Raw genomic sequence first — 11,883 nt, 5'->3', positions numbered from 1 at the left:
AGTTCGTGTGTGTGTGTGTGTGTGTTAGTGTGTGTGTGTGTGTCTGTTTGTTAGTTAGTTAGTTCGTGTGTGTGTGTGTGTGTGTGTGTGTGTGTGTCTGTTTGTTAGTTAGTGTGTGTGTTAGTGTGTGTGTGTGTGTCTGTTTGTTAGTTAGTTAGTTAGTGTGTGTGTGTGTGTGTGTGTGTCTGTTTGTTAGTTAGTTAGTGTGTGTGTGTGTGTGTGTGTGTGTGTCTGTTTGTTAGTTAGTTCGTGTGTGTGTGTGTGTGTGTGTGTGTGTGTGTGTGTGTGTCTGTTTGTTAGTTAGTGTGTGTGTGTGTGTGTGTGTGTGTCTGTTTGTTAGTTAGTGTGTGTGTTAGTGTGTGTGTGTGTGTCTGTTAGTTAGTTAGTTAGTGTGTGTGTGTGTGTGTGTGTGTCTGTTTGTTAGTTAGTTTGTGTGTGTGTGTGTCTGTTTGTTAGTTAGTGTGTGTGTGTCTGTTTGTTAGTTAGTGTGTGTGTGTGTCTGTTAGTTAGTTAGTTAGTTAGTTAGTTCGTGTGTGTGTGTGTGTGTGTGTGTGTGTGTGTGTGTGTGTGTGCGCGTGCCAGACCCCTGACTGCATCACGGTTGTCAAAAATTAAAATCCAGCTATTGAATCAACACTGTTCTAATATTTATACGTCCAGCTGTGAGAGTGAGTGACTTATGGCCACCACCTGTTTTAATTTATTTTTGGTAAGACATTCCCATCTCCACACTATACGACCAGAAGTATCTGGACACCAAGATGCACTTCATCCGTATGTTACCCTGCGTTCCGTTACACCTCGGAACTGGGGAACAGGGTTTATTGTTCAGGTACGATCTCGGCAGTTGGAATGACAACATCCTGGAACGCCCCTCGGAGTGGGAGGTCGGGGAAGAAATCCCCAGCGCGACTTCCGAGCTACACCTGAACGCAGCCTTTGCTTTTCCTCTAACTGAACCTTCACAAATGCTGGATCCTACATTTCCCACTTCCATCGGTTACTTGTGTGACAGAGGTGTTCCATTATAAATCTACAGGAGTGTGAAGTGAACTTTGTGTGTGAAACTGGCGGTCACGTCTTGCAGACTCAGCGGGGGAACATGAATGCTCATCGTTCCCACGTTTTCCAGGGACGTGTGAACTGATCACCACGTTTTGGGAGAATGTGTCTTTGAACCTCGAGAGACAGTTCAAAGGTTTTGAAATTTCTAAAGTCCCAATTTAACAGTTGAAAAATTAAGGGATCGCCAAACATATCATGACCTTTTCTTTGTCATAAAGGTTTGATAACAACATTGACAGATTACAATATATTTATATATCGGCGGATGTATTGGAAACCCTGTCCTCGGCCGGGGCTCTAGATATCGATACATATACACTGTGTTCTGCGTTGGCGGTGATCCGTCGCTTCGCGATGAAACTCCACCGGAGTCAGAGATGTTCACGTGCTGTCGGTTTTTAGAGCTGAGGTGAAGGTTAAAAGGTTTTGTCCTGTGCTGACGCACCACACGCAGATTCTGACGGATCCATGTGCTGTGTCTGCAGGTGACCTGTGACCTCAGGTTTGCTGCAGCAGCAGCATGTGTTTGTGTGTGTGAGACAGAATCCCTGTGTTCAGCTGGTGCTTCCCAACGTGGGGCCGGTCCATTCCACGAGTCCAGAATAAAAATAAAAAATCTTCAGGTCTTTTTTTGGGGGATTACATATATATATATATAGTATATATGAACTGTTGCAGCTGTAATATATATTTTCATCTGTCAATGATTCCTCAGACGTCGTCATCAAACCTTTATGACAAATAAATGTAATTGAGGCTTGATATTTTAGTTCAACCATAAACTTCATCATAAGTAACTATGAATAAAAATAAATCTATAGAACTTGAATCAAGAACATAAACTGATTTATTCTTGCGTAAAATATAAACATAAATGCACATTTTTTCTGCCTTGTTTATTCTGTACGATAAAAGATTTTCTATCTGTAAACATAAGCGCTGATGACGTCATGTCTGTAAGAGGCTCGTGTCCAACTTCATGTTAGAAATACATTGTTTATCTTATTTCAAGTGCTATATATTTGGTTGTATTTGTGTTTTCTTTTCATTCATAGTTATCTATATACATATAAAAAAAGTTTATGCTTCAATATCAAGCCTCAATTACATTTCGTGGTCGTACGTGTTTTTGTTAACTACATCGTAGGAATCGTTGCGTATATATATATATATATATATATATATATATACGTCAGCCGATAAATTGGAATAAGATTTTTTTAATCGGTGCCCAAACATCCATATCGGTCGGGCGCTAATTGTTTTTTTTCACTAGAGTTGCCCGTTGTAAATTTAAAAAAAAAATTAAAATAATAATATTTGGAGGAATTTGATTCAAACAAAGAGACAAATGTGTGTTCACACATTCAGACGAGGAGGAAACTGCTGTTGCTGGGGAACGATTGTTTTCACTCTGCGTAGAGCTGATAACATGACAACCTGGATGCGTGTGTGTGTGTCTCACAGCTCTCGTGTGTTGCTTCTCCTCAGTATCGGATGCAGACGGCAGTGAAGGCGGCTTCCAGCTGAAGAAGGAACATGCCCTGCGAGTGCTCGGCTACATCAGCTCCTGGACGCAGAGGTGAGCGCCGTTTCCTCAAGACCTAAGAAAAGAAAAAAATAATCTATTGAAAATCATTATTTTTTCAGTGTGAGGGACCTTCGTCTTCTCAGGCATCAGTTTACATTAAGTCTCTGACTTTTTAAACCTTCGACCTTATTGAACCATCTCATCATGTCGGGAGTCAAAATAGAAAGAAAAAAAAGAAACTTGACGTATAGAGATTTCCTTGTTAATTTCATAAACAGCGTGACAGTTTGTCAGACGTGCCTCAGTAACTGTCTCTTCGCGGAATCCTGATGCGACTGATTTGTGTCGTCAGGCAATGTCTCTGCTGCTTCAAGGAGTACAAGCACCTGGAGGTCTTCAACCAGCTGGTCTACGCCCTCATCAACCTGGTCATCACTCAGATCAGCAGCCTGAGGGACCGCCTGTGCAGCGTCCAAGATCACGCCCACAAAGGAGACGCAGCGGGCGGCGAGGGGACGGGCTCTGAATGGAGCGCGGGCGAAGCTGCACTGGGACCCCTCCCGCGGCCGTCCTCGCCCGGGGAGGACGAACCTGTGAACGTGGAGAGAGACTCTGCGGAAGAGGACGCCGAAGCCCCGGACCTAAACCGGGACAAGGTCCAGAGCCAGGGGCCCAACCAGCAGGGTGAAGCCCAGATGGAAGCACAGGGGCCCGGGGAGAGCGGCGGTGGTGACGGGGTAGACGGAGCCTCCAGCTGTGACGGTCAGGACCCGTTCGGCTCCTGGAGCACGGAAGAGAGAGAGAAGCTGCTGCTGTGTGCTGCCAAGATCTTCCAGATCCAGTTCCCCCTTTACACAGCCTATAAACACAACACCCACCCCACCATAGAGGTAACACACACACACACACACACACACACACACACACACACACACACACCACATGAGGGTTGAGGTCTGAACCTTGGAGGAAAAAAACAAACGATCCTCGTGATGATTGTGTTTCATCTTTCTTTCAGGACATATCGGCTCACGAGAGCAACATCCTGGGCTCCTTCTGTGACATGAACGTGAGAAGCCCATTGATTTTATGTTTAAAGAAAAAAACATTTTGTTTAGCGTCGTCGTTTAGGGAATGTTGACCCTCTATAAACTGAACCAATGACGAAGTACTTGTTGTTCTCTCTCCCGTCCCGACCAGGACGTGGAGGTGCCTCTGCATCTGCTGCGCTACGTCTGCCTGTTCTGCGGGAAGCACGGCCTCTCCCTGATGAAGGAATGCTTCGAGTCGGGCACGCCGGAGAGCCTTCCCTTCCCCATCGCCCACGCCTTCATCACCATCGTCTCCAATGTAAGGACACGACTTGATTTGGACATGACTTGGAAGATGGATCACACACACACAGATTCTCTGCTGGTTTTGTTTTTTGGGGCCCGGGTGAGTTTGATGATTTAAAGAATGTTTGTTTTCTCTCCCACAGATCCGGATATGGTTGCACATTCCTGCGGTCATGCAGCACATCATACCGTTCCGCACCTATGTCATACGGTGAGTTCACCTTTTTTTATCGGAGGCGGCAGCAGAATATTTCACGTCACCGACGGTCTGTAGTGTCTGTAGTACAGGCGGTCGGACCTGTAGTGCCCCCCCCCCCCCCCCCCCCGGGGGCCTCAAAACGGCCTCAAAGGCAAAGACGCAAAAGCTTTAATGACACAGAGATTAAAGTTCTGTGTCGCTGCGGAGGATTTCCATCCACAGAGATCGGTGTAGATTTGAGGGGGGGGGGGTGTGAAACCACGAGACGTAGAACATGAATATTTAAAAAGGTAAACACAGGAGACTTAACGACCCCAAATCAAATATTCATGCAGGCTGAGGGCTCAGCGGCCTCCGCCTCCACAAGACGACGCAGCTCCGGCCTGTTTCCTTCAAAACAACAAAAACGTGACAATATATTGCTTCTGCTTAATTGATCCACCTCCGTTTTGTCTGTGCTTCAGGCAGCAGAGACAAAACTTTGTCTTATATTTGACCATTGTCTATATTTTCTTCAATTTCTTATATATATTCACTTATAGGATGCTATAGAAAACACCCTATCCAATACATATTGTTGGTTTGTAGCTCGTTCTTTTCTGTGTGTGTTGTGAGTCCGACGGAGCTGTGACCTCTAGGCTCATAGATCAGGTTAATTAAAAAAAATAAAATAAAGATATTTATATATACATATATATATATATATATATATATATATTTCGATAAGGGAACAAAGAAAGACGTTTGCATCGACAACATGCAGGTGACTGTGTCACTCTCTCCGAAAGCTTCATACAGAAATAAAATCCAGAAACGACCAGGAGGAGAATCGTTTCTGAGGCCTGAGGAGCAGCTGCCATTTTGTCCAACACCTCTCTCTCCCCTTCAGACGTCGGGAGGAGAAGTGGCGCCTGCACGGGAAAACAAGTGACTCGACAAATCTCCCCAAAAACCCTGAGCGACAATCTCGAGGGCGTGACCTTCCCCGTCCTTCGTTGTTCTGTTGTCAGATGTGAACAAGCGTCTTTGTTTCACCTGGAAACGTTTTGGAAATGTGTGAATGTCGTTGTTCATCATTTGCTGCGAGGAAAACAGACGTGGTCGATCCCTCCCTCCCTCTCGCGCTTCCGTGCTCTCGTGCTCTCTCTTCCCCCAAATACCAAAGTGCCACACGGTAGTTGCTAGGAAGAGCTTTGGTCGCCGTGGCAACAGTTGCCAGGTTGCCTCCAGTCAAAACCTCTCCTCACATGACCCTCGGAGGAGGCGGCAGCGTTCCGGCGGAGCTCTGCTGCTGCTCCGCTCACTGTCTCTCTGAAGTGATGGTGGTTGTACACAAAATAATGACTAAAGAACCTTCTGTGATTTATTAATAATAATAACGGCTCGTGGATGTTTTATGAGCAACCTTGGTCTCCGCACAGATTTTAAAAATCTTTGGCTTGAAATCTGAGAATTATGACCTGTTTTGCCCCCCCTAAAAAAAAATGATTAATCGATTTTTATGGGGGGGGTCATAATAATCTGATTTCAGCTTCTTCAATGTGAATATTCTCTGGTTTCTTTCCTCTGTGTCAGTAAACTGAATATCTTTACTTGAAGTGATTAATCGATTATTAAAATAGTTGGCAATTAATTTATTAGTCGATTACTAATCAATTAACTGTTGCAACTCCAAAGTGTGAACAACCGTGTGCGTTTCGTCACTGCATCATGTTCAGTCCATTTGTGTGTTGGCCTCCTCCGATGATGTCACAACACTAACATCACGCGTGTCGTCCATGTGCGTCACCACAACAACACGGCGTCGTCACATAGACGACGTCACGTAGACGACGTCACGTAGTAGACGTCAGGTGGACGATTCTCTCCTGTGGGGTTTAAGTTCATCGGCGTGGATTCATATCTGAACAGGCACGAAGCACAAAAAAATACAGACCATGAGAAAAACGAGCACACGCAGGATTCAGACTCCACGAGCTCCAGATGACAAAAAGCCCAAAGGTAAATTATTCCGGGACAATTTTATTCGAGTCTCTTGATTATTAGATTCCTATCTTGGTGAGATTCACCTGATCAAACGAAGGTTCAATAAATAAAATTAAACTCTAGACGTGACTGGAACCTGCTCATAAGAAGAAAAAATAAATGAATCTGCAAAACACAAACCAAACCACACCAGCTCGGGATGTAGCCGGGGCGTTATTCAAATAGAGGGTTTCTCATAGCGAAGTTGACGTCGATGTGGTAGAATTGATAAAGTGTCGTCTTCGTGTCTGCAGGTATCTGTGCAAGCTGTCGGACCAGGAACTGCGGCAGAGCGCGGCGCGCAACATGGCCGACCTGATGTGGAGCACGGTGAAGGAGCCGCTGGACAGCGCGCTGTGCTTCGACAAGGAGAGTCTGGACCTCGCCTTCAAGTACTTCATGTCCCCCACGCTCACCATGAGGCTGGCCGGACTCAGCCAGATCACGGTGAGTCCACGACGGCGAGCGAGCCGCTGTCTGACTTTGAAAGTAATCAGAGGAGAGAAGGCCAGTGCGTAACGCCGCACCCCGACCGAAAGAGACCAAACTACTTGCTACGACTGCACATTTTGATTCCAGAGTTTCCATGTGTGAAGTGATAATTCTTTCTTTTCATTTTAAACGTGTCCCTGTGGCTCTGGTGGGAAATGACCAATGTATAAACTCTTCACTCTTTGTTTTCTCAGAATCAGCTCCACACGTTCAACGACGTCTGCAACAACGAGTCCCTGGTGTCCGACACAGAAACGTAAGTTATGTGATTCACGCAGTATGGAAAAAGTATGATATTCGATTTTTTTTTATACTTTCCAGTTATGGATAATTATGCAAAAATATTTGTGTTTCGTGAGTCTAAACGTAACATTTTTATAAAACTAACAATCCGTCTCGATCTCTCTGTGATAGCTGACGCCCTGGCAACACACTGTACGTGTCACTACTGTATCTTCAGAGCCTTTCTTCTTTGTGACTATTATAAAGTAGTTCCTATCATTATCCTGGTGATAGTTACTTACTTTGTGCTGTTGATGATAAAATACACATTCGCCCCAAAATGTTTAAATATCAATCTTTCAATCAGAGAATCGGTCCTGGAACAGGACGTATCAATATTTCAATAGAAGTCCACACATCACAATCAACTTTTTGTAGAAATCGTGACTTTCTGTAATATGGTAACAATGATTCATTTATATAATAATAAAATAATAAGTCTGATGCAGTGACGACGTCTCTCTCCCACTCTGCTTCACGTCTCCAGGTCGATAGCGAAGGAACTCGCCGACTGGTTGATCCACAACAACGTGGTCGAGCACATATTCGGGCCCAATTTGCACATTGAGGTGAGACCAGCGACTGTACATGTATTTATGTTGAACATTAGAGTATGTATACACACTGTGTCAATATCGGCACCATTGTTTACCGATAGGAAATCTTACTGTACAGAATAAAACAATGTGCATTGATGTTTATGGTAAAACATAACGACATCTTACGAATCATTGACGTGTGTGTGTGTGTGTGTGTGTGTGTGTGTGTGTGTGTGTGTGTGTGTGTGTGTGTGTGTGTGTGTGTGTGTGTGTGTGTGTGTGTGTGTGTGTGTGTGTGTGTGTGTGTGTGTGTGTGTGTGTGTGTGTGTGTGTGTGTGTGTGTGTGTGTGTGTGTGTTCCAGATCATTAAACAGTGCCAAGTGATTCTGAACTTCCTGGCGGCGGAGGGCCGACTCAGCACGCAGCACGTGGACTGTATCTGGGCCGCAGCCCAGGTGAGATCGTCATCCGTTACGGTTTAACACACGTCGTTGTATCGCTCCCCCTTCAGCGCTTTCATCAGAATATATCTCCAGAATGAACACAAGCTATTTCTCTCACCATTAAGCCCCGGAACTCGGATCCCAACCCGGAAGTCTGGGTGATGATTTTTATTGCGACCTCCTCCCGACTCGGAGGTTGGTGTAGGAGCCATCTGAGTTATTCTTTTTTATTTATTAAATGTCTGTGTTTTAAATTACAGGTCATCTGTAATCTGAGCACACGGTTCTTACCGTAATCCACATTTATTAGAAACTCTGAATCAAATCTTGATACTTTAGAAATGGTAAATTTTCTTTTTGTACATATACATATTTCTTTTTGTATAATTTTTAAATTTAAAAAAAATAAAAGTATTATTACGGATACACGTGAAGAACATTCCTGAAACCACCTTCAAAGTGACTACAATACAATATGTTTTTGGGATAGTCACTACAGTCGGAATTCCGTGTTCCGAGGTATAATGGAACGCAGGACCGCTCCCTAATATCTCGTCATGGTAGAAACAGTGAAAAGCCGGATCCGGTCCGATATTTGACAGGTTCATCCTCAGGTAATTTCATGGAAATCAGTTGCGTAGGGTTTGAACAATCCTCAGAACCAAACGTGAGATGAAAACGTAACCATAGCAGAGACAACAATGTCCACATGTCAAGACCTAGAAAGTCATCATCATCATCATCATCATCATCAAAACCTAGAAAGTAATGATTATAAATGTATGAGTAATTTATGAGTTTTTATGTTTGTTTGTTTTAAGCTGAAACACTGTAGCCGCTACATCCACGACCTTTTCCCTTCGCTCATTAAAAACCTGGACCCGGTGCCGCTCCGCCACGTCCTCAACCTGGTGTCCGGCCTCCACCCCAGCGCCCACACCGAGCAGGTGAAAACCCCATAAACCCACTGCAGCCAGCGTGTGAACTCCTTCTTCTTCTTCTTCGCCGTGATGATAACCCACTCTTTTCATATCCTCCACCCTCCCTCTGTCCTCTGCAGACATTGTACCTGGCCTCCATGCTGATCAAGGCTCTGTGGAACAACGCGCTGGCAGCGAAGGCCCAGCTCTCCAAGCAGAGCTCCTTCGCCTCCCTGCTCAACACCAACATGCCCATGGGCAACAAGAAAGGTCGGTGATGGTGTCGCATGCCGATCTTTTGGGATTGAATCACCACCAGGATCTGAATCACCACCAAAAAACGAATGTTTTGCCTCGAGGATTTCTCCACAAATGTTATTTGGGTTTCAAAGATGAAACGATTTGATCTGTGGTGGTCAAAAGGTCAAGGTCACCATGACAATACTACAAACGTTTTGGCCGTAACTCTTCAAGAATTAATATCATGACAAAACACACTCAAAGTCCTTCAAAGTCTACATATATCACATGACGTCACATTCATTTTGCTGACGCTTTAGTCCGAAGCGACTTACAATCAATCAATTTACTGGATTTTAGCCAATGTAATGGAATCGAACCCCCAACCCTCTGTACCAGTCAGCGGTGTAACCCACTGAGCTTTATCACGAGTGTAGAGACAGGGACGTGTCAATGCATTGGGCTCGTCCGGACGTTGCGTTGAACATGCATGTACGAAATTGGGGACGCTGATGTTTCCTGTCCAGAACTACAAAAAAGCCTCTGGGAAACACACCCAATAACCAACAGGAAGTCGGCCATTTTGTTTTAAAGTCACAATTTTTGGGGGGTCATTTCACACGTTTTCCCCACCGTGTCCGGTCTTCAGGTTCGCCGGCCGCCAGTCCAGACAGCAGCGACAACAGCGACACTCAGCACAGCGGCGGCAGCGACATGGAGATGGACGACCAGATGATGACAGGCAGCAAGAGGAGCCAGCAGAGGCTGTCTGATACAGAGGTAACACACACACACACACACACACACACACACACACACACACACACACACACAGACACACACACAGCCAAAACAAGTAACCAAAGAAAACGACCTCATCAAAAAAGTGATGACTCTGCTAAGCTGAAACAAAGAAATTTACGAAACCTGTAAAAATGCTAAAACGGGAGAAAAGTTTTTCCATTTTCACCCATTCAGTGTTTTTCCCCCCGTAAGTTATTCAAGATGTTTTTCAGGCTTGATGGTGTCTGACATGTTCACACCTTCACGAACGCCCTCTGACTGCCACACTGCAGTTGTGAAAGTGGTTCTAACGTCCCGTGCGTCTCCGTCGTTTCCTCAGGAGTCGATGCAGGGCAGTTCGGACGAGACGGCGAACAGCGTGGAGGAAGGCAGCAGCGGACCCGGCAGCAGCAGCGGCCGCAGCGAGGCCTCCAGCAACGAGGCCGCCTCCAGCCGAGCCAGCCAGTCGGCCGGGAGCCCCGGCAGCGAGATGCACTCCGACGACATGGCGGACAGCGAGGCCTTAAAGGAGGAGGAGGAGGAGGACGATGACGAAGAGGAGGATGATGAGGAGGATGACGACGACGACGAGGAGGAGGAAGAAGACGACGAGGGGAATCGGTCGGCCGCCGAGGGCGGTCAGCAGAAGGAGCCGCGGGAGCAGATGGAGTCGAGGAAAAGGAAGGCGGGGGAGGCGCTTGGCGAGGGGTCAAGTCAGGGAGCGGGGCCCAGTGGCACAGGGGGTGGGGCCAAACCCAAGGTTCTGCCCTTCAACCCAGAGACCGCTGCCGTCATGGCCACGGCGGCTTCGGCATCCTTAGAGGGCCGCATGAGGATGTTGGACGCCTGCTCTGCGTCGGCGTCCGCTCGGCCCGACGGGGCGGAGCCTCAGCAGCAACAGCAGCCGCCTCCGGACATTGGCCCCTCCCAGATGGTCCAGGGGCCCCAGGAGCCTCCCTGTCTGCCGCGGCCCGGCGACTTCCTGGGAGAGGCCATGGGCAGTGAGCTCTTCAACTGCCGGCGCTTCATCGGTCCGCAGCACCACCACCACCACCACCATCACCACCACCACCACCATGAGGGGTGAGGCTGCTGCTGCTCTCTCCCCCCCGATACTCTTCATCCCCTGGGGAGTTTGAATCCCTGTGTGTTGGTTACATGTCCCCCCCCCTCTCCCTCAGGCCCATGGTGGAGGACATGCTGAGCGCCGACGACGTGAGCTGCAGCAGCTCCCAGGTCAGCGCCAAGTCGGAGAAGAACATGGCCGACTTCGACGGCGAGGAGTCGGGCTGCGAGGAGGAGCTGGTCCAGATCAACTCCCACGCCGAGCTCAGCTCCCACCTGCAGCAGCACCTGCCCAACCTGGCCTCCATCTACCACGAGCACCTGGTGCAAGGTGAGCCGCTGCTCGGGGGGACTCCTTCTGCGTTTCCTTGCCGAAAGGCTAAAACGAAACGCGTCGAGCTGATTTTGACGCTGTTATCTGCGCTAGGTCCCGCCGTTCATAAGCACCAGTACTCGGGCAGCCACGCCGTGACCGACATCAACCTGGACAACGTCTGCAAGAAGGGCAACACTCTGCTGTGGGACCTGGTGCAGGACGAGGACGCGGTACCACGCTTACAAGTTAAAACATTTTGAATTTTCCAACCTCCGTTTCCTGTGAGGTCTCATTTGTCGTCGTGTGTCTTCAGATCCACCTGTCGGAGGGTTTGATCAACGAGGCGGAGAAGCTGCTGTGTTCGCTCGTCTGCTGGTTCACCGACCGACAGATCCGTATGCGATTCATTGAGGGTTGCCTCGACAACTTGGCCCACCACAGGTAAGAGTGAGAGCCGTGACCACCGGTCTTCGGACTAGGGGGAAAAAAGTTTTCTTTACCTCCTCGTTCTTTTCATCCGACCTCAGGTCCGTCGTGGTTTCCCTGCGTCTGCTCCCCAAGCTTTTTGGCACTTTTCAGCAGTTTGGCTCGAGCTACGACACCCACTGGATCACCATGTGAGTAACATCGCCTCCACGAAGTGACA

General features: G+C 47.4%; 1 protein-coding gene across 2 annotated transcripts in view; it reads left to right on the top strand.

The window, feature by feature from the left end:
- Window positions 1-11,883, top strand: part of usp34 (ubiquitin specific peptidase 34) — a 40,089-nt gene that overhangs the window by 1,116 nt on the left and 27,090 nt on the right. For both annotated transcript variants that reach the window (XM_035638535.2, XM_047333704.1), the window contains exons 2-18: window positions 2,557-2,647; window positions 2,949-3,486; window positions 3,615-3,665; window positions 3,797-3,946; window positions 4,077-4,144; window positions 6,412-6,604; window positions 6,844-6,905; window positions 7,419-7,500; window positions 7,833-7,925; window positions 8,735-8,860; window positions 8,974-9,103; window positions 9,723-9,853; window positions 10,197-10,939; window positions 11,038-11,252; window positions 11,349-11,467; window positions 11,551-11,678; window positions 11,765-11,854. In XM_035638535.2, coding sequence (XP_035494428.2) covers window positions 2,557-2,647; window positions 2,949-3,486; window positions 3,615-3,665; window positions 3,797-3,946; window positions 4,077-4,144; window positions 6,412-6,604; window positions 6,844-6,905; window positions 7,419-7,500; window positions 7,833-7,925; window positions 8,735-8,860; window positions 8,974-9,103; window positions 9,723-9,853; window positions 10,197-10,939; window positions 11,038-11,252; window positions 11,349-11,467; window positions 11,551-11,678; window positions 11,765-11,854 — 3,010 coding nt within the window. The remainder of the gene's footprint in view (window positions 1-2,556; window positions 2,648-2,948; window positions 3,487-3,614; window positions 3,666-3,796; window positions 3,947-4,076; window positions 4,145-6,411; window positions 6,605-6,843; window positions 6,906-7,418; window positions 7,501-7,832; window positions 7,926-8,734; window positions 8,861-8,973; window positions 9,104-9,722; window positions 9,854-10,196; window positions 10,940-11,037; window positions 11,253-11,348; window positions 11,468-11,550; window positions 11,679-11,764; window positions 11,855-11,883) is intronic.

Source organism: Scophthalmus maximus, chromosome 8 (assembly GCF_022379125.1).
Source record: "Scophthalmus maximus strain ysfricsl-2021 chromosome 8, ASM2237912v1, whole genome shotgun sequence".
NCBI lineage: Eukaryota > Metazoa > Chordata > Actinopteri > Pleuronectiformes > Scophthalmidae > Scophthalmus > Scophthalmus maximus.
The sequence above is the reverse complement of the archived record's forward strand: the minus strand, read 5'-3'. Positions and strand labels throughout refer to the sequence as shown.